Source organism: Apus apus, unplaced genomic scaffold (assembly GCF_020740795.1).
Source record: "Apus apus isolate bApuApu2 unplaced genomic scaffold, bApuApu2.pri.cur manual_scaffold_36_ctg1, whole genome shotgun sequence".
Classification (NCBI taxonomy): Eukaryota; Metazoa; Chordata; class Aves; order Apodiformes; family Apodidae; genus Apus; species Apus apus.
In genome coordinates this window covers 151,672-172,656 of record NW_026248850.1, presented here as the reverse complement: position 1 = coordinate 172,656, position 20,985 = coordinate 151,672, and the positions used below count along the sequence as shown (strand labels likewise).

At 49.9% G+C, this 20,985-nt stretch overlaps 2 protein-coding genes across 2 annotated transcripts; both read right to left on the bottom strand.

The window, feature by feature from the left end:
- Positions 1-2,120: 2,120 nt before the first annotated feature.
- On the bottom strand, positions 2,121-4,867 carry LOC127396242 (olfactory receptor 14A16-like). Its single transcript, XM_051643861.1, has 3 exons — positions 3,954-4,867; positions 2,408-2,436; positions 2,121-2,140 (listed from the first exon to the last, which is right to left on the bottom strand). Exons 1-3 carry the CDS (start codon positions 4,865-4,867, stop codon positions 2,121-2,123), a joined length of 963 nt encoding a protein of 320 aa, XP_051499821.1.
- A 13,922-nt stretch (positions 4,868-18,789) lies between these two features.
- LOC127396241 (olfactory receptor 14A16-like) lies at positions 18,790-19,746 on the bottom strand. Its single transcript, XM_051643860.1, has one exon. The coding sequence runs from the start codon at positions 19,720-19,722 to the stop codon at positions 18,790-18,792; it is 933 nt and encodes a 310-aa protein (XP_051499820.1). The 5' UTR covers positions 19,723-19,746.
- Positions 19,747-20,985: the final 1,239 nt, after the last annotated feature.

The window sequence follows — 20,985 nt, the reverse complement described above, 5'->3', positions numbered from 1 at the left end:
CGGTACTGGGACCGGTGTTGTTCCATATCTTCATCAACGACCTGGATGAGGGTACAGAATGTACCCTCAGCAAGTTTGCTGATGACACTAAACTGAGAGGAGTGGCTGACACACCAGAAGGCTGTGCTGCCATTCAACGAGACCTAGACAGGCTGGAGAGTTGGGCAGGGAGAAACCTGATGAAGTTCAACAAGGGCAAGTGTAGAGTTTTGCATTTGGGGGAAGAAAAACATAATGTACCAGTACAGGCTGGGGGCTGACCTGCCGGAGAGCAGTGTAGGGGAAAGGGACCTGGGGGGCCTGGTAGACAGGAGGATGACCATGAGCCCTTGTGGCTAAGAAGGCCAATGGCATCCTGGGGTGGGTTAGAAAGGGTGTGGTTAGTCGGTCAAGAGAGGTTCTCCTCCCCCTCTATTCTGCATTGGTGAGGCCGCATCTGGAGTATTGTGTCCAGTTCTGGGCCCCTCAGTTCAGGAAGGACAGGGAACTGCTTGAAAGAGTCCAGCGCAGAGCCACAAAGATGATTAAGGGAGTGGAACATCTCCCTTATGAGGAAAGGCTGAGGGAGCTGGGTCTCTTTAGCTTGGAGAAAAGGAGACTGAGGGGTGACCTCATCAGTGTTTACAAATATGGAAAGGGTGAGTGTCAGGAAGGTGGAGTTAAGCTTTTTTCAGTGATGTCTAGTGATAGGACAAGGGGTAATGGATGCAAACTGGAGCATAGGAGGTTCAATGTGAATATCAGGAAAAAAATTTTTACTGTGAGAGTGACAGAGCACTGGAACAGGCTGCCCAGAGAGGTTGTGGAGTCTCCTTCACTGGAGACATTCAAAACCCACCTGGACGCATTCCTGTGTGATGTACTCTAGGTGACCCTGCTCTGGCAGGGGGGTTGGACTAGATGATCTTTCGAGGTCCCTTCCAACCCCTAGGATTCTATGATTCCATGATTCTGATCCTCACTCACAAAGGGCTCATACAACTTGTCACTTGTCCCATAGAGGACCTCCATGCTTCCAAGCAGCTTCTGCTCTTTGAGGGAACTTGATTCCTAACACTAAGAGCCTTCCTAATCCTACTGTTTCCAGCCTGTCTCTCCTGAAAGCTCTGTACCCACCCTTTGCAGCACCCCAAGCTGTGTGACTTGTCCCACCACTCCTTGGCAGTTCCTCCATTAGTGTCAAAAAACACAGGCTCCAACTGGTCTTGGCTGTGCCCCTGCCTGAGGGCATCGGTGCACATTTGGGCAAGTCAGTTGTGGCTGCAGGCCAAGCTCTGGCTTGGGAAAACCTGGTACCAAGTGTCCAAGACCCTCAGGGTGCTTGGCTTCAGAGCAGAGACATATCAGAGTGGACTGCAGGTGGAAACATGAAGCTGGAACTGGATGCCAAGAGTGTGAGCAAACTCTGCTGTCCTCAAGGGCAGAGACAAACAGGGCTGGGAAGAACAGCCTTGGAAGGAAATGGATTTCTTGTCTGTGGTGGCTCTGCTGCCTCTGAGGGCCTTTGGCAGAGGTGAAGCTGATCTCCTGGGATGGTCTGTTCCTTGGCTGTGTTTTCCAGGGGGTGAGAAAAATTTGGTGGGGATTAAAAAGAAAAGTTGAAAAGTGTATATCCATGACTGAGATCATGGTGTGATGTGCTTCCTATTCATGGACTGCCCCAAATCTACTGGGTTGAGAAGAGACAGACCTTGCTATGCTGCAGAGGTAGCCACCAGTTCCTTGCACAAAGGCTGCAAACCTTTGTGGTTGTGATGCTGTCTGGGGTGTCTGTCCCACTCTCACTCTGGGCTGGCTTTCTGGGACAGGACCATAGCTGTCCTGGGCAAATGCATGTAGTCATGTGTGAGAGCCATGGCACCTTGTGGAACTCTACAGGTTTGTGTCTGGAGTGAAATTGAGGATCTGTCCTGAATTTTATTAGGCCATGTAGGATTGTTCATGATAGCGCCATCATTACAGAATCACAGAATCGTCATGGTTGGAAAAGACCTCTGATATCACTGAGTCCATCAACACAAAAAGACCCCCAAAAAAACCCAAAACAAAGCAAAGCCAAAACAAAAAGAAACAAACAAAAAAAGCAAACAAAGAAAAATTAAGAAGCAAACAAAAAACCTCTACCCATAAAGAACACACCCTGCCAGAAAACACCCACAAAAACAACTCACAACTTTGGCCACCAGAGCATGTCCTGAACTGCCACATCTCTGTCTTTCTAGAATAACCCCCAAGGATGGTGACTCCATCACCTCCTTGGACAGCTTGCTCCAGTGCTTGTCCACTCTTTCAGTATAGTAATTCTTACTAATATCCAATCTGAACCTTCCCTGCTGCCACTTCATGTAATTTCCTCTGGTCCTGTGAGTATTTATTTGGGAGAAGAGGCCAACACCTATGTCACTACGTCCTCTTTTCTGGTAGCTGTAGAGGGTGATGAGGTCTCCCCTCAGCTGCCTTTTCTTCCTACTGAACATCCGCAGTTCCCTCTGACGCTCCTCATATGACTTGTTCAGCAGCTTGGTTGCTCTCCTCTGAACTTGCTCCAGCCCCTCAATGTCCTTCTTATAATGAGGGGCCCAGAACTGCACAGTACTTGAGGTGCAGCCTCACCAGTGCCCAGTAGAGGGGCATGATCACTTTACCACTCCTGCTGGCCATGCTATTCCAGATGCAGGCCAGGATGCTATTGGACTTTTTGGCCACCTGGGCACACTGCTGGCTCGTGTTAAGTCAGCTGTCAACCAGCACTCTCAGGGCCTTTTCTGCTGGGCAGCTTTCCAGCCTGTAGAGTTGGGGGGGGGGGGGTTGTGATCAAAATGCAGGACCCTGTGCTTGGCCTTTTTGAACCTCATACAATTGGCCTTGGATCATCAACCCAGCTTGTCTAGGTCCCTCTGCAATGCCTTCCTACTCTTGAGCAGATTGACACTCCCACCCAATGTGGTGTCATCTGCAAACTGATTGAGGGTGCACTCAGTCCCCTCATCCAGATCATTGATAAAGATGTTGAACACGACTGGCCCCAAAATTTAGCCTGAGGGACACCACTGGTCACCAGCCCCAACTAGATTTTACTCCATTTACCACCACTCTCAGGGCCTGACCATCCAGCCAGTTTTTTTATCCAATGAAGATGACACTTGCTATGCCATGATTTGCCTTCTTCTCCAGGAGATGCTGTGGGAGACCGTGTCAAAGGCCTCACCAAAGTCTAGGAAGACAACATCCACAGCCTTCCCCTCATCCAATAGGCAGGTCACATGCTCATAGAACATGATCAAGTTGGTCAAGCAAGATCGCCCTTTCCTAAGCCCATGCTGGCTGGCCCTGATCCCTGGCTGCCCTGCACTTGCCCTGTGAGCTCACTCCCCTTATGAGTCTTCATTCACTCCCATCCAAGGGCATGTGACAAGTAGCCATTCTTTCCATTTGCCTCCACGGACATTTTCAGAGAGATGACTAGATGCCATCAGTCCCTTCATACATGATGCAGCTGGAGGATGCAGTGTGGAGCTGATACACCATCTCCACATCCATTGGACACCAAGAAGAGAGCCTTGAGAGGAAAATGTTTGATACAATAGAGCCCAGTAGCACTGTGACCTTACCCTCAAATACAGGAAGAATAAACCAGGAGAAAAGACCCTTCAAAAGACCAATTCCTTAGACATATTTTTACAAGAAACACTTTAGAAAAAGGCCATCCTCCAGGCACTGTACACAGGAGATGCTTTTTTATTGGAAAGTCACTACTGAGCAGTTCACATCTAAAATAATGTTGTGCAAGAGTCAGACACAATAGGATCAAACCTCTAGAGAAGCAGTCAACCCAGAAAAATGCAGTATGTAAAAGTATGATACTCACAAAGAAAAATGCAGACTCCTGGCCCAAGATAAACCCTGGGAAACACACAGAGGTGGCAAGACAGGTTATTGTCAGTGAAACAGGCTATTGGGTCAGTTTCCAAAAGGTGGCCTTGAGCTCTTGGTTCCTCATGCTGTAGATGAGGGGGTTCACTGCTGGAGGCACCACTGAGTATGAAATTGCCAAAACAAGATCTAGGGAAGGGGAAGAGATAGAGGGGGGCTTCAGGTGGGCAAACATGGCAGTGCTGGTAACCAGGGAGACCACGGCCAGGTGAGGGAGGCAGGTGGAAAAGGCTTTGTGCCGTCCCTGCTCAGAGGGGATCTTCAGCACAGCCCTGAAGATCTCCACATAGGACACCACAATGAAGACAAAACACCCAAATGCTAAACAGACACTAACCACAAGAAGCCCAACTTTCCTGAGGTAGGAGTGAGAGCAGGAGATCTTGAGGATCGGGGGGGGTTCACAGAAGAACTGGTCCAGGGCATTTCCCTGGCAGAGGGGCAGTGAAAATGTACTGGCCGTGTGCAGCAGAGCAGTGAGAAACCCAGAGGCCCAGGCAGCTGCTGCCATGTGGACACAAGCTCTGCTGCCCAGGAGGGTCCCATAGTGCAGGGGCTTGCAGATGGCCACATATCGGTCATAGGACATGATGGTGAGAAGACAATACTCCCCTACAATGAAGGAGAGAAACAAAAAGTTCTGAGCAGCACATCCTGAGTAGGAGATAGCCCTGGTGTCCCAGAGGGAATTGGCCATGGACTTGGGGACAGTAGTGGAGATGCATCCAAAATCAAGGAGGGAGAGGTTGAGGAGGAAGAAGTACATGGGGGTGTGGAGGTGGTGGTCACAGGCGATGGTGGTGATGATGAGGCCGTTGCCCATCAAGGCAGCCAGGTAGATGCCCAGGAAGAGCCAGAAGTGCAAGAGCTGCAGCTCTCGAGTTTCAGCAAATGCCAGCAGGAGGAACTGGGTGATGGAGCTGCTGTTGGACATTTTCTAGCTCTAGGCATGTATTACTATCCAAGGAAGGAAAGAGAATGACAAATGACATGAGACTAGTCCGAGGAACATCAAAGCCATTTCTTATATACCCTCTTCCTTCTGCACACCCTCCCTTCCTTTTTTAGGAGCCCTTCCTGGGTCTGTGGTCAGTGGTAGTCAAGTGGGGAGCAACGTTTCTGGCTGCCAAGGGGTTGGCCCTGCTCTGCAATGGTGGATCCGTGAAAACAGTGGGGACAGGGGTCACTGCTGGTGTCCAGCTTTGTCAGAAGAAACCGCTCTTAACAGAGAACGTCTGGTCAGTGCTGAGGATCTGGGATAGCAGAAGCAGTTTGAGACTTTTGGGGTATTACAGCTTCTCCCATTACACCTGGAAAGTGTTGCTGGATGTGAGAAATCCTCAGCACTGCTGCTGTGCTCAGGGAGAACAGAGTGAGTCCTGCAAGGCAAGAGGATTGTTTGTGGCTCAGCACAGGGTGAGGGGAGCTGGTCTATCCCTTTGACTTGCCCCCAGCCACCCAGACTTGTGCCTCTCTGAAGTAGCATGTGACCACACTCCCACTGTCCTGGTTTGAGCCAGGATGAAACCAGTTTTCCTTTTACCATTTTTTTTCCCTTCAGTAAGCTTTATTTCAACTAGCAGCAGAGCATTCCAACTAAGACTGATAAAACTCTGCTGCCCAGGAGAGTCCCATAGGACAGGGGCTTGCAGATGGCCACATAGTGGACATAGGACATGATGGTCAGAAAACAATACTCCCCTACAATGAAGAAGAGAAAGAAAAGACCTGTGCAGCACATCCTGTTGGGTCTTCAAGGTAGCACCTTTACTCTGCTGGCTCAGACACTGCAGGGAGATCTATGACCCTGCCCCCTCCTGTCCCCCGTAGGAGGCTGAATTAGAAAGACAGCAAAACTGGCCAGAGATATTCCATTCCATGTATCTACGTAAGCTCAGACAAAGGTCAGAGATCACAGAAGACAACTTCCTTTCTGCTTCTTCCCTTCTCTTCCATCCATGGCCAGCGTCCAGGGAGGACTCCGTCCATCCATCACCGTCGACCCCCAGGCTCGAGCTCTTCTGACCTTCATCACTCTCTGTTCTTCTCCAGCAGCAGTCCGGAGTTTCTCGGGACTGTTTCAGCTGAGGGGAGTGTGGTGGGAGTTGCTGGGGGTGGGGGCAGGCGAGAGGCTTTTGCACATATCTGAACATATTTGTATATAATTGTATGTATTTTCTTTTATCATTGGTGTTTAATTAAAGCTATGCAGCTTAGTTTCCAATCCAGCCAAGTCTCTCTCTTTTTCTCTTCCTCCTTCCCTACCTGGGTGGGACGAGGAGAGGATTGAGAGCATTGTTGTCGAAACTGAGTCAAACAGTGACACCCATATTACCTTGAAAAGCCACCAGGCACTGCTGAGGGCAGAGGGATTCAGCTCAGACATCTACAGATCTCACTTTTTTCCTAAGGTCTCAGCATTCTTCTTCTCACCCAGGACACACTTATCTCATTGCACCAACCAATCAGCATTTTCTTTATCGTAGCATCTCTATGCTTTTCCATGGGGCTTTCAGAGAACACAAAGCTGCTCTAGGACAGGTTTGTATCTTGAAGGGAAGCTCACAGCTTGGAATAAACAAACAAAACAAAAGTCTTGAAGAAAATGCCCAAGGGTTCTAATAATGACATTTGATTAAGGGGGATTCCGCTCAATCCCCAGCCCCACAGACTACATTGCCCCTAGCCCCACAGGTGAGATGAAAGCGGGAACGTTCCCTTGGACACAGCAGCATGAAAGGATCCACAAGCTCAGACTGTGACTCTGCCCCAGCACACAACATCTGGAGTGCAGTGACCCTGCTCTGAAGGACAGTCCTGGGCACCCCTAACTTCACACCTGCCTGCACAGTGATCCAATTTGGCCACAAAGTCACCTCCACCCACACATCCTTTCCATTTTCTTCCAGATCCCACAACCTGTGGCTGTACCAGCTTTTGGAGATGCCTCCAGGAACTGCACCTGTATTGCCCTTCACCCAGAGACTCACCATGTCAAGGGCTGCACAGATTTCTTCTCCACAGAGCTCTCACTTACCTCCCAATCCTGGCCACCTTTAAGCTCTCTCTACCTCAGTCATCTCCCTCAGATCCCCTGGCAGTGTCCTTCTCCCTGCTGTGCTGGGCAGAGGAGCTGCTCCTGGGCAGAGCTGTCTCTCTGCAGCACTGCCCACTTGCCATCAGCTCCCTCCATCCCAGGAGCCCAGCTCAGAATGTTAATGAGCCCTCTGGTGGCTTTGGTGCTGAATCCATGAAGCTCAGACAGAGAGAGGAAGCTGATGAAGCCTCTCAAGAAGTCCAGGTCAGAGTCCAACTCCAAAGTTTCTGGCAGTGTTAATGGGTCCCAGTGAGGAACACGACTGAGGAAGCATCCCCAGGGTGTGGGCAGAGCAGGAAAGAGGAGGCAGTGATGGCAGGTGGAGAAAAGGAAGGTGAAGGTGGTTTTTGTGCTGAGTAATCCTGGGTGTTTTTCATGACTGTAAAGGTTCCAGCCCTGACCTCCATCATGAATGGTGCCAGTCCTGACCCCCAACTCCTAGGAAGTGAGATCCTGTCCCTCCCATCCCTCAGGGCTCTCCCTGGGACACTGTGATGTGCAGATTCCCAATACCAAGGGCAGAATTATGGCACAACACCGCTCTGGCTCTGGCACATAGACAAGAAGGCTCTGAGACCCCAGTGCTGGAAGGTTCAGTTGTCTTCCCAGGGGCATCAGTGGCAGAGACAACAGCAAGGCTGGCTATGTCAGGGGGCTTTCTGCTTTTCCATATTGCTCTGTCATCTCCACCACAGCCTTTCCTACAGTGTTCCATCCCCTGTGCCTCTTGCCCTGAAAGGTGTAGGTCTCCACCCACCTACCCCACCTTGCTGTCACCTCATTTTACTGACATCTTTGCCTCCCACCTTGAAACACAAAGCCTGGGGCTGAACCAGGCTCCTTCTGGGTGACATGGTCCCCTTTGAGTGTAATTTCTTTCTCTTTGTCTCCACTCTGCATCTTCCCAGCTCTACTTTGTGGCATTATTTCCTGCCCAAGCTCTTTCCCACTTTGAAGAAATGCTGAAGCATAAAGTTTAAAAACCCACCCTTCAGGAGCTCCCAGGACACCCCACTATTCTCCTCAGCCTGCACAGCACAGAGCCCTGGGCCCTCAGCCTCTCTAGACTGACCATGTACTTGAAGCCTCCAAAAAGCATCTCGGAGATCTCTGGGCACTCTCCATAGTGTTTGCAGATGAAAACATGCTGGTCACAGGCCAAGAAAGATTAAGTCAGGGTTTTTACCAAGGCCCGTTGTGGCAGAACAATGGATAATGGCTTTAAACTAAGACAGGAGATCTGGAGTTCATATAAGGAAGAAATATTTTAGGATAGGGTGACAAGACAGGAACAGGTTGCCCTGAGAAGTGAATGCCCCATCACTGGAAGTGTCCAAGGTCAGGAACTTTAAGCAACCTGAACTAGTGAGAGATGTCCCTGCCCCTGGCAGAAGGGTTGGACTGGGTGCTCCTTTAGGTCTGTTCTAATCCAAAACCATTCCATGGGTCTTTGACTCTGATACCCCAACTCCTTCTCCACAGGGCTTCAAATGCCCACATACACAATGTGAGCATTTTAACCTGACCTGGTCCCCAGCACTTCCATAAAACTGGAAGAACTGACATTTCTAGGCCATGACCTGCAATGTTGTCAGAGGAACTATTCAAACCCCAAAAGGCAGAACATTAAATCAAAGACAGTTCCAGCATATCTTCAAGAAAGTTTCACCCAGTGGGTCAATGGAAGAGCCTCCCAGGATGCCAACTAAGGGTAGGAGGTTTCTGCCTCCAGAGGTCTGAGACTCATGGTAGGAAGCCAGAAAGTGCCTTTGGGGACTGGACAAGCCTTGCCCTGGGATTCTGAGGAAAGGACCAAAGGAAGGGCAAGGGTGGACTCCTGGTGTTTTGTGGAGGAAGAAGCAAGGAAAAAGAGAGAAAAAGGGCTGAAAGGAGTAGTTAATGTGTCAACAGGGGCTGGTCAGTGCCCTGCCCTGGCCGTGCCCCTCAGCTGATCTCTGCAGCCTGTCCTGTTTTATTCATACCTCCTGATCAGGAAGAGGAAGTAGATGAGGCCTTATTCTGAAAACAGGAAGAAGCCTCGCATTTGCAAACCTTGGTTCTCATGGAGGACTTACACTATCTCCACATCTCCTGGAGGGTCACCACAGGCAGATTTGGGAGCTTGTTGATGACATTGCCTTGACCAGGGTGTCTGAGGAGGCAAGGAGGTGAGTCACTGTGGGAAACTGTTCTTTTCTTCCCCACATAAGTCTAAACAAAATGCCTTTTAAGCCAGCGAAGGCCTCTCCTGATTATCCCCAGCTAACGAACTAAAACAGACTTGCTTCTCAAGGACAACTGAACCCAAAACAACAGATGTGGTCCAGGACAGAAAGGATGAGTGACAAGCTACCCTGTGCCCCTGGCAGTCACCGCCCTAACGTGGGGCTCATGGATGCTCCTTGGCTCTGGGCAGTGACACTGACTGGACAGGTGGGTCAGGGGGTATCAAAGGGGCGAGTGCAGCAGCTGCTGCGGACACTGGTGCTGGGATCCTGCCTGCCTGCCTGCCCCGGGTCCAGCCTGAGCCTCAGCGCCGAGCGTGCCGGGGTCCTGAGCCCTGGGGTCGGGGCCGGAGCCCCCTCCCTCTGTTGCTGCCGCTGGAGGGGAAACCAGCGGCCGCTGCACCCGCTGCCGAGAGGCTGCCCCTCCGACACCATGGACCTGCCGTCCTGCCTTCCGGCTACCGAGCAACGCTGGACAAGCCGCAGGAGGGGAACATCACCTCACACACACACACACACACACATACATTCCTTTCCTCATACTCAAACACACAGTGCAACCTCTTAAGGAGGACCAACGTCGGGTTTCCTTCCCTCCTTCCCTCCTACCTTTGGTCCTTAACCCTCTCCCTCAAAAGCACAGGACCTCTTGCATTGCCTCCCTAAAGGACACTATCTCACTACATACACATTTATATCCCTGGTAGCCATTTACATTTGCATTGTCCCAAAATATTATTCCTTGGTTTGTGTTAATCCTTAATAAACTGATTAGTTTGTGGAGTAAACCTTAGTTTTAGAGGTAATTTCTGAGCGTGGTGGCCGTTCCTCTGTGAGAGGCGACTGCCACGTGTGAGCCTCGGTCTTATTCAATAACCCCTCCACATCGGGAGGGGGAGCCACAAAAGCACCTGACAGCTGGTAGCCTCCCAGTACCAGCTTGCGACAGTCACCCTGTAGGACTTCATACCTACAAAAAACAGAGCTGGCCAGGTATGGAACAATCACGGGTGAGAAGGCAGAGTTGGGGCTCCTGAGGGAAGGGAAGAAGGATAAGAGCAGGACTTGAAGAGAGCAGGCTTTGGCCTGGCTAGGAGCATGACTGGAAGAATCCCAGAGGACAGCAGAGGAGCGCAGAGAGCTGTTTCAAGGTTTGGATCTGGTCTCTTCCAGCTCAAGAATGGTCTGCCCTGGACATGCAGGAGGCCAAGCAAAGGTGACTGGTAGCTGTCAGGGATGAGAAAGGAGCTCCTGACTAAAAGGTTAGATGGGAAAGTGTTAACCTGTGACAGGAATGTACGGCCCTGAGATCACAAGTTGGGAGCAGCTGCATGGCCTTATATAATATGTGTGCCCTTGTATCTTATGTCTAGCCATAACATAGACATCACAAGGGAGTGGCAGGACATTCTTACAAGGTATTTATGGCCATAACATTACAATGGGGGGGCAATCAGCCTTATATGGGAAGCATGGCCCCAAGATCACAATGGGGGATTTTCTGGCATGTTATATGATGTATGTGACCTGGAGATCAGAATGGGGGGAGCAGGATGGCCCTATATGGCACGTGTGGTATGTGTATGTGTAAAACTAGCAGACATAAATTAGCCCACTAGTTGGGTTCAAGGCTGAATGTCCAGTCAAGCACTGCTCAACATGCACTCCTCTGCACAGCTCTGTCCAGGGAAGTTCAAACAAAGCACAACACAAGCTCTGTTTTCCCACTCCCAGTGAAGTGCACTCTTTTCATGGCCACGAGCAGCCAGTTTCTCCAGCAGAATTCTGTGGGAAATGGTGTTGAAGGCTTTGCTAAGGTCCAGCTAAACAACATCCACAACCTTTCCCTCATCCACTAAATGGATCGTCATAGAAGGAGATCAGCTTGCTCAAGCAGGATCTTTCTTTCATGAACCCATGAATACTGGGCCTGATCCCCTCGTTGTCATGCATGTGCTGCATAATGGCACTCAAGATGATCTACTCCATAACCTACCCCAGCACCAAGGTCAGACTGACAGGGCTGTCATTCCCTGGATCCTCCCTCTGGCCCTTCTTGTAGATGGAGGTCCCATTTTCCAGTCTCCAGTCCACTGGGACCTTCCTGGTCAGCCAGGACAGCTGGTAAATGCTGGAAAGTGGCTTGGTGAGCACTTCTGCCAGCTCCCTCAGTACCCGTGGAGTGGATACCATTCGACCCCATTGACTGGTGTGTGTGTAAGTGGCACAGCAGGTCACTAAGCATTTCTCTTTGGATTATGGGGGCTCAATTCTGCTCTTCATCCCTGTCTTCCATCTGGACTGGGTAACCAGCGAACAACTGGTCGTACTACTAAAGACTCAGGCAAAGAAGGTATTAAGTACCTCAGTTTTCTCCTCATCCTTGATCACTGTGTTTCCCCATGCATCCAATAAAGGACAGAGATGCTCCTTAGTCCTCCTTTTTTTCCTTAATATATTTACAAAAGCTTTAAAAATTATCTTCTCTGGCAGTAGCCAGGTTATCTTCCAGTTGGGCTGTGGCCCTTTTAATTTTATCTCTGCGAAGCCTCACAATATCCTTGTAATTCTCCTGAGTGACTTGACCCTGCTTCCAAAGGCCATAAACTGCCTTTTTTTTTTTCTCCCCTGAGTCCCAGCTAAAGCCCTCTATGCATCCAGGCCAATCATCTTCTTCCCCACTGGCTCATGTTTTGGCACAGGGGAATGGCCTGCTCCTTCTGAAAAAGTGTCCAACCTTCCTGGACTCTTGCCCTTCAGGACTGCCTCCCAATAGCTCTGTCAACCACTACCTGAAACAAGGCAAAGTCTGCCCACCAAAAGTCCAAAACTACAGTTCTGCTGATGTTTCTCCTTACTTCTCCAAGAATAGAGAAATCTGTAGTCTCCTGAAGAGCTTTGGAATGCCCCTGAAGAGAAGGCCCTGAGCAGCAAGAAGAGGAGCCAGTGGGACATGCTCACTATAAGAAAGGCAAATTATACTCAGGGTTGTGTTGGAAAGCCACTGTGGAGAGGCTGAGGCACCTGGGCTTCTTCAGACATGTGAAGCGGAGGCTCATGACACTAGAGTAGTAGCCTGGAAGTGCTTGAATGAAGGTTCTAGAGATGATGGAGCTTTTCTTACTAGTGGGCAGAGGAAAATAACTCCACAAAATGCAGCTTGGGATGTTCAGACTGGAAGTGAAGTAAAAGAAATATGGCTTGAAGTGTATCCTTGTGGGGTGAGAGGTCAATTAGAGAAGCTTTGGGTTTCAAGGAACAGTCAGTGAGGGTAGAGAGACATCAGTGAAGTTATAGAAATGCTAGGGTGAGAGCTACATGGGAAAACAAGATGGTTATTTCTAGGCATCTGCAGGCATGGACAATGAAGGACAGTCTGCAGTAGAGATGGCCAAGGGCTATTACAGGGCCAAAAACCTCAACAGGACTAAGTACTTTGTCCTCTTGGTGATGACAGTTGCCTTAACCACTGAAGCCCACCAGGAGAAATTTTATTTTGAGGATCTGGACTTTGTTTCATCCTCACCCCTTCTTGGGGAGGCTGGGATGTGTGACAGGATTTCTTTACACTTCTCATTGTTCCCCCTCACGCCCCACTGCCCCCAGGAAGAGCCCTGAGCCCTGTGTGAGGGACAGGATCTGCCTTCCCAGGGCCTGGGATCAGGGCTTGGCCTTCCTGCTTCATCAAACAAAGCAAAGGATTTGGATTTTCTCAGCATGGCAGGCACCTGCACAAGGCCTTTGCCTCCCTGCAATCATGGCCTCAAATCATCTGCTCTAACAACACCACGGGGAGGCCTTGTCAGGCTCAGTGGGACCCATTAATGCTTCAAGTTACTTCATTTTTTTTCTTCTCAGTTTGAATTCTTGAGTGGTTTCCTCGGTCTTCTCTCAATATCTGAGATTCATGTAATTTCTTATTTTATACCAGCCTCCAATTAGGTGCTCTAATGAGTCCTTGGGGAGGCTTTGTCAGTAATCACCCTTGGTGGGGCTCATTAGTGCTTCAAGGTACTTTGAGGTTTGCTTCTGGCTTCTTGAGCAGGTTGTTCAGTCTTGTCTAAGCACCTGAGGATCATGGACTCAGCACCAAATACACCATGGGAGTAATTAAAACAGAGAGAGCCCTAACGCACGACATCTTTCCGTGTAATTTTCTTCAAGCCTTCAAGATTTCTACAGCTAATTAGAGGTTTCCTGAGTGAAGTTAAGGAGGAAGAGTTCATACTGTATCTAATAAAAATGGGGGTTTACTTTAAAGGGTCTTTTGGATGACTTGTCAGTTTAGAGAGGAGATGATACAAACATTCTTCAAGTAACATTGGTCCAGGGTGTCACCTTAGGCAAGCTGGGAAATACAGCCTCTTGAGGTCCCACACTGTATGGACAGTTTTGCTCCTCACCTCCCCAGCCTCACCATTTCTGTCATTGGCCACCTGGGACGTACATCCCCACTCCTTGCATCAGACTTCTCCACTGATCTCTGCAGCTGAATGTTACAGCTCCACTGTACCATCTCCCAGCTGCTCTCCTGTGAGAACTGGCTGCACAAGCACAGCAGAAGTCTTGCTTTTTGCAAGAAAAGAAAAACCTGTATCAGATTTCATAAGCAATAAACCACACTCTGTCACCATGTGCTAAGTACAGGCTGCTCCTAAGGGGCTGCCTCTCTGCAAGGGAGAATCTTATCAGAAATGTTTTCAAGAGACAGATAGTAAAAGATAGATATAAGCACTATTAAGGAGGTGGCTAAAGACACAGTCAGACTGCTGAAAGACTGGTGAGATGTTAACCACCTGAAATGCAAAGAAGCAGTCCCAGTGAGAAGTATCTGAATGAACTAAGATTAGGAGAACACTAGAGAAGAATGGAAATGGCCTTTGTCTAGGCAGCCTGCATCTGAGAGGCTGACTTTAGAAACGGCCACTGTCTCAGGACGACCAGGCAAAATTTTATGTTGTGGCTCCGGGCTTGGTTTGCTCCTTGCCTCTTTTTGTGATAGCTGGGAAGTGTTGCAGTTTTCCTACAGTTGATATTGCTCATCCTCCCACCTCACGGCTCCCAGGAAGAGTCCTGACCCACAGGTGAGGGGTAGGATCTGCCTTCCCATTGCTTGGGGGTCAGAGTTTGGCATAACTACTTTAAATAAAGAAATAAATAAATAAATAAATAAATAAATAAATAAATTCACATCAGAGCCACCTGCCCAGGGCCTTTGCCTCCCTGCAATCACAGCCTCCAATTATCTGCTCTAACAAGTCCCTGGGAGGGCTTTGTCAGCACCAGTCCTCAGTGGGGCCCATTAATCTTTCAACGTACTTTGAGTTTTGCTTCTGACTTCTTGAGCAGTTTCTTCAGTCTTCTCTCAGCACTAGAGGTTCATGGACTAAGCACCAAATACATTGTGGGGCTAATTAAAATACAGAGAGCCCTGACAAACCTTATTACCTCCTGTAATTTAGCTTTAGGTCTTCAAGCCTTGTACAGCTAATTGGAGTGTAGTTTCATAGTGTAGTCAAGGAGAAACTTTTCATACCATGCCTTATTAAAATGTTTCATTTTCTTTATTTCAAAGACCCTCTTTCATGATTTCTCAGCTTAGAGGAGAGATAAAGGCAACTCAAAAAACCATGAGAAATGAAAAATTGACCATGAGGTAAAGCCAACTCAATCATGTGTGAGGTATTTTCTCAAATTATGTTAAACAAATGCAATTAAAAACATCAAACCCCTATTTTTAAAAGTGATGTTCAGGACTGCAACTTGAAATGAGCTGTTCACAGCATGTTTCATTGAATACCCTTAAGCTCATAGTAGTTTTTGTGTTAAGAACTGTGTCTCTCTCACAGGTGTCGCGGGCCGGTATCGGGGGCTACCGGCTGTCAGGATGCTTCCACGACTTTCCCCCCCCGCAATGTGGAGAGGTTTGTGAATGAGCCCAAGGGTCACACGTGGCTCTGCCTCTCACAGAGGAACAGTCACTGCGGGACCGTATCTTAGAGGGTAGATTAGAATACTCCCTCACCACGCTCATAAATTGTTACTCAGACCAATGTTCAGTTTACGAATGAATCAGTTTATTAGGGGTCAACACAAACTGATGGATCAAGGTTCAGGAGAGGTTGTCTAAGTGTATATCGGAAAAGTGATTCCAAGGTACTATGGTCTTATTAAATGCACACTCCAAGGGAGAGGTGTAGAATCAATGGAGTGAAAGGGTAGGAGTTGAGCCCGGCAGGAAAGTTAGTGTGTGTGTGTGTGTGTGTGTGTGTGTGTGTGTGTGTGTGTGTACCCTCCTTCCATAGCAGCAGCTGCGGCAAACATGGCTCTAGTCCTGGGGCAGGTGGCAAGTGCAGGCTGGGCAAGCTCCTACTCCGGTCTGGTTTTGTTTAGGCTCAGGCAGTCAGCAATCCCTCGGGAGTGGGCAGGCCTCGCCGAGCAGGCTTGAACCTTCATGGAGCAGGCAGGGTCCCTGCAGAGTGGGCACTGGCTGCTCCCCTTGCGGCTTCTCCGGGCAGCGGTCACGGGGCAGTCCCCCGTTCCCTCTCCGGACAGCAGTGCTGGTGTTCCAGGCATCTTCTGGTCCTGCAGCAGGGTCTCCTTCTGGACAGGCAGAGCAAGCCAGCCTGCAGATCTTGCCCTCTTTTATAGATCAGAAATCACTGTTTGAGAAAGTACCCTGTTCAAATTAGCACTGGCCAGGTACGTACTCTGTCAGAGGCATCTTTAACCTATTGTCCGATTTTCTGCCAGTTATCATAACCCTTATGCTCTTTTCTTGTTGTGGACTTATCTGGTAGAGCAAGGGACCTGCTCCAGTCTGTCCTTGGCTAAATCAGCAAAAAGATGCCACTCTTGCTTTGCTGGCTTGAAAGGCGTTTTGTTTAGTCTTAGGTGGGGGGAGAGAAGATGGGCCATTCCCCACATCCTCCCCCCCTCCAACCTAGTTTAAAGCCCTGCCAATGAGCCCTGCCAACTCCCACATGAGAGTCCTTCTCCCCTTTTGAGACAACTGAACTCGGTCTTAGGCTGGCCTGGTGTCACATAAATGTTCCTATGGTCAAAGAAACCAAAATACTTCTTGTGGCACCAGCCCCTGAGGCAAACCTTAAGCATCTGTTTTCCTGTGCCTCTCAGTTCTCAGTGTAGTCTTCCCTGCCACTGAAGGGATTGAGGAAAACACTCCCTGTGCTCCCGATCCTTCAACCAATCGCCCCAGTGCCTTGAAGTCTTATTTAATTGCTTTGGCACTTCTGTCCTCAACCTTATCACTTCCAACCTGTATGACTAGTAATAGATAATAATCAGAGGGCTGTACCAGACAAGGGAGTTTCTTGGTAACCCAAGCCCAGAGGAGGCAGCAGACTTCCCTGTGGGATGGGTCTGATCGGCAAATAGGGCCCTCTGTTCCCTTCAGAAGGGAATCACCTACTACAATTACTCTCCTTTTTTTTCTAACGTGAGTAGTCTTAATGCATGGGGCTGACTGAGTAACCGCAGGCAAACCCCTGGATGGACCTTCATCAGCTTCCTCCTTTGCAGCTCCTCCCTCCAGTTCCAGAGCTCCATACCCTTTGTGCAAGGGCAGCTGGGAAGGTGAGGGAAGCCTTGAGGAGGTTTGCCTGTCCCCCCGAACAGGGACCTGCTTCCACTCCCCCCATCTCCTTGCTCTTCTCCTGCTGCGTGGTGGCAGGAGGGGAGTGCATCCTCAGCTTCATGAGGAGCTTCTGTCTGATGGCTTTGCCCCAGAATGTGGCTCCACCAGTCTGTCTCCCTCTCACACTCCCTGATACTTCTCCACCTTTCCAATTTCTCCTCCAGTTCTGCCACTCATCTGAGCGGATCATTCATCTTCTCACACCTCCATTACCCCTTGTCCTCTCACTACAAGCCCTTGTAAAAAGCCCCTCCTCAGCTTATCTGTAGCCCCTTCAGGCACTGGAAAATGCTATAATGTCTCTCTGAAGCCTTCCAGGCCAAACAACCCCAACTCTCTCAGCCAGTCTTAGTAGGAGAGGTGCTCCAACACTTGGATCATCTTTGTGACCCTCCTCTGGACTTTCCTCAGTAGCTCCATGTCCTTCTTATCTTGGGGGCTCCAGAATTGGACACAGTTCTCCAAGTGGGATCTCCTGAGAGCTGAGTAAAGGGGGAGAATCACCTCCCTGGACCTACTGGCTGCACTTCTTTTGAAGAAGCCCAGGAGAGTTGGCTTTCTGGGCTGCAAGTGCACATTGCTGGCTCATGGTGAGCTTCTCCTCCATCATCACCCCTGAGTCTTTTTTCTCTAGGCTGCTTTCAATCCAGCCTTTATTTGTTCTTGGGACTGCTCAGACTCAGGTGCAGGACCTTGCACTTGGCCTTGTTGAACTTCATGCAATTTACACAAGCCCACATCTGAAGTCTGTCCAGTCCCCCCCGGCATCTCCTCTCCAGCATGTCAACCTCACCACACAGTTTGGTATGGGGCACAAGGGAGTTTCTAACGCGCTTGTTGTGCTGATTCCAATGTGGGACAGCACAAAACTAGTAATGCCTTTCCTTTCCTGAGTGCCTGCAACTCCTCATGCTGTTAGCATGTGTTGATGGACCACCACAACCCGAGTGAGCCCTCTGTGTGCAAGCATTAGGAGCTGACCAAGTGGAGCTTCAGTCCAGGAGGATCTTTAGAAACTCTTGGACTCAGCCAACAGAAACCTCTGACATTATACAAGAAGTGACCTGTTCTGCATTGGAGGCAGGTGGGGAAGAATACCTCATGTGTCAAGAAACCTGACCAGCTGAGCAGCGACCCTGAGGAGAAGGACCAGGGCACTCTGAAGGACACCATATGAGCAGGTGGTTCAAGCTCACCATGAACAAGGCCAGCTGCACAGGGACATGTATTTGGAGGAGCATGGCCAGCGCAGACATCTAGAGATTTCATCCCCCTCTAGTGAGCCCTGGAGTGGCCACACCTGGAGTAGTCTGTCCCTCAGTGGGAATTCCGGCTCTAGATTGGAGGGGATGAACGTCAGAGTGCACAGAGGAGGGCTGCACATGTCCTGGACTTAAGGCTGCAAACCACCTCTTCTGTCCAACACAATGGGGACACCCCTCAATGACACTCACCTACTTACCGGTCACCGTGCACCCACTGCTGACTCCTAAACCCAGTCCTACACCTCTAAAAAGTCACAAAAAGACCCATATCTTTTTGGCCACAAACACATGGAGGAAGAGAAACTCCTGGGATGCTGTTCCTGGGGCATCTTTGGAGAAGAGCCCAGCATGAAAGACCTGCACTGGGGAGATCCCACTTGATTACAGCAGTGCAATGAACAAAGCCAGCTCTGGACACACTTTTATAAGGGAACCAGGTGACACAGGATAGGTCCATGTCTCAGGCACAATGAAAAAATACAAACATTTCTGTAGGAACATAATAAGCAAGATAGAACAATAATAACAGCAGTACTTACAAACAGAATTAATTAAAAAAAAAAAAAAAGGTGGACTCAAAGTCTGTGGAAGTGATTTGTGGAAGAAAATTACTCATTCTTGAAAACTTCTCCAAGGAATCAGCTTTCTAGTGGCATCTTTGAGCTCTTGGTTCCTCATGCTGTAGATGAGGGGGTTCACTGCTGGAGGAACCACCGAGTACAGAACTGCCACCTGCAGATCCAGGGATGGGGAGGAGATGGAGGAGGGCTTCAGGTAGGCAAACATGCCAGTGCTGACAAACAGGGAGACCACGGCCAGGTGAGGGAGGCAGGTGGAAAAGGCTTTATGTCGTCCCTGCTCAGAGGGTATCCTCAGCACAGCCCTGAAGATCTCCATGTAGGACACCACAATGAAAACAAAACACCCGAAAGCTAAACAGGCACTAACCACAAAAAGCCCAACTTTCCTGAGGTAGGAGTGTGAGCAGGAGAGCTTGAGGATGGAGGGGATTTCACAGAAGAACTGGCCCACAGCATTGCCCTGGCAGAGGGGCAGTGAAAATGTATTGGCTGTGTATAGCAGAGCACTGAGAAACCCAGTGCCCCAGGCAGCTGCTGCCATGTGGACACAAGCTCTGCTGCCCAGGAGGGTCCCGTAGTGCAGGGGTCTGCAGATGGCCACATATCGGTCGTAGGACATGATGGTCAGAAGACAATACTCTGCTGTGATGAAGAAGAGAAAGAACCAGAGCTGTGCAGCACATCCCGTGTGGGAGATGGCCCTGGTGTCCCAGAGGGAATTGGCCATGGACTTGGGGACAGTGGTGGATATGCATCCAAAATCAAGGAGGGAGAGGTTGAGGAGGAAGAAGTACATGGGGGTGTGGAGGTGGTGGTCACATGTGATGGCGGTGATGATGAGGCCGTTGCCCATCAAGGCAGCCAGGTAGATGCCCAGGAAGAGCCAGAAATGCAAGAGCTGCAGTTCCCGAGTGTCAGCAAATGCCAGCAGGAAGAACTGGGTGATGGAGCTGCTGTTGGACATCTGCTGCTTCTGGGCATTGAGACCTGTCCAGAGAAGAAAAGACAGGGAGGAGTTAGCTCAGACTTCTCTCAAAAAAAACTGCTGAACTGCACTTAGAGACCTACAAACTTCCTCTTGCCAATAACAGAGGCCTCTTACAGGTGCTTTTGGTACACTCTGGTTGCACTGGCTGATGGTCCTCTAGAAGCTGTGAGCTCTGCAGGAATTTGCCCTCTACAGCAGCAGATAAACTGGAACACAGGGTGACCCCAGATTAAATCCACTCCTGTCACCTTCAGCATTGTCACCTTCAGCATTGTCATTCCTGAGTCACCCAACTGCAGAGCAGAGCTGAGGAGATTTTGGGTTGTTTCTTTTCCTCTAGTTTCCCCTCCACATCTGAGGAGAGTTTTAAGGCAGAAACCGCTTTGAAGTGAGACCCTGTGGGTGCTGAGAGGCAGAGACTGTCCCTTAGTGCAGGGTGAGGACAGCCAGTCTGGCCATCTGTCCTGCTCTCAGCTGCCCTGTGCTGCCATGTGCTGTACTTCTTTGAGCTGGAGGATGGTCAGCACCAGATGTTCACTGAGAATACTGACTCTGCTGAGAGCAGAGAAGTCAGAATAGCCAGTGCAGCTCTGCCAGCCCCTCAGCCCATCTCATTGTCCCTGAGCAGGATCTCAGCTCTGCTCCCTCAGCTACGGACACGCAGGGCTCACTGCAGCTGCCTACACTCAGCCCTGCTGCAGGGTTTCCATGGCCTTGGCACTGGCTTGTCTTTTCCATGGGGCTCCTAGAAAACACAGAGTTGCCTTGGGAGAGCTGTGCCCTTCTGGAGGGCAGCGTGCCACTCAGCAGGACCCTGCAGGGAAAGAGTCAAATATCCTACAGATGGGGTATCCTGACGGGAGGGTCAGCTCACCCCAGCCCCACACCCTGCAGTCCCCACAGCCAGGTATCAGGCCATTTGGATGCTTTCCCTCCATGGACTCACCAGCAGGACAGGACATGCAGCATCAGTGTCCGAGCTGCATGCAAATCCTTACCTCCCGCTGCAAGGGAAGAACAAGGGCAGCAGGGGCAGGAGGGGAACATGCCAGAGTTCTGTTGACAGGAGTATCAGGACAGGGAGACACAGTCAGACACTCAGGCTTTTTTCTCTTCTGTGGTGTTGGGGCTGCTGGGAAGGAAATTCAGGATTAAGTTCCAATGACATGAAGGGGTGGGGGACTCTTCTCTGTGGGAGTGGAGACCAGGGAGATGCTCCAGGAAAATCATCAGCCCTGC

Bases quoted from the DNA above. Each gene is read 5' to 3' on its own strand.
- LOC127396242 (XM_051643861.1), bottom strand. From the start codon at position 4,867: ATGTCCAACAGCAGCTCCATCACCCAGTTCCTCCTGCTGGCATTTGCT. The intron at 2,437-3,953 runs GCCTGTTTCACT...GGGAGACCTCAT, and splicing joins TTTTGGAAACTGACCCAATA to CACCCTCTACAGCTACCAGA. The intron at 2,141-2,407 runs GTAGTGACATAG...GTTTTCTGGCAG, and splicing joins CAGCTACCAGAAAAGAGGAC to GGTGTGTTCTTTATGGGTAG.
- LOC127396241 (XM_051643860.1), bottom strand. From the start codon at position 19,722: ATGTCCAACAGCAGCTCCATCACCCAGTTCTTCCTGCTGGCATTTGCT.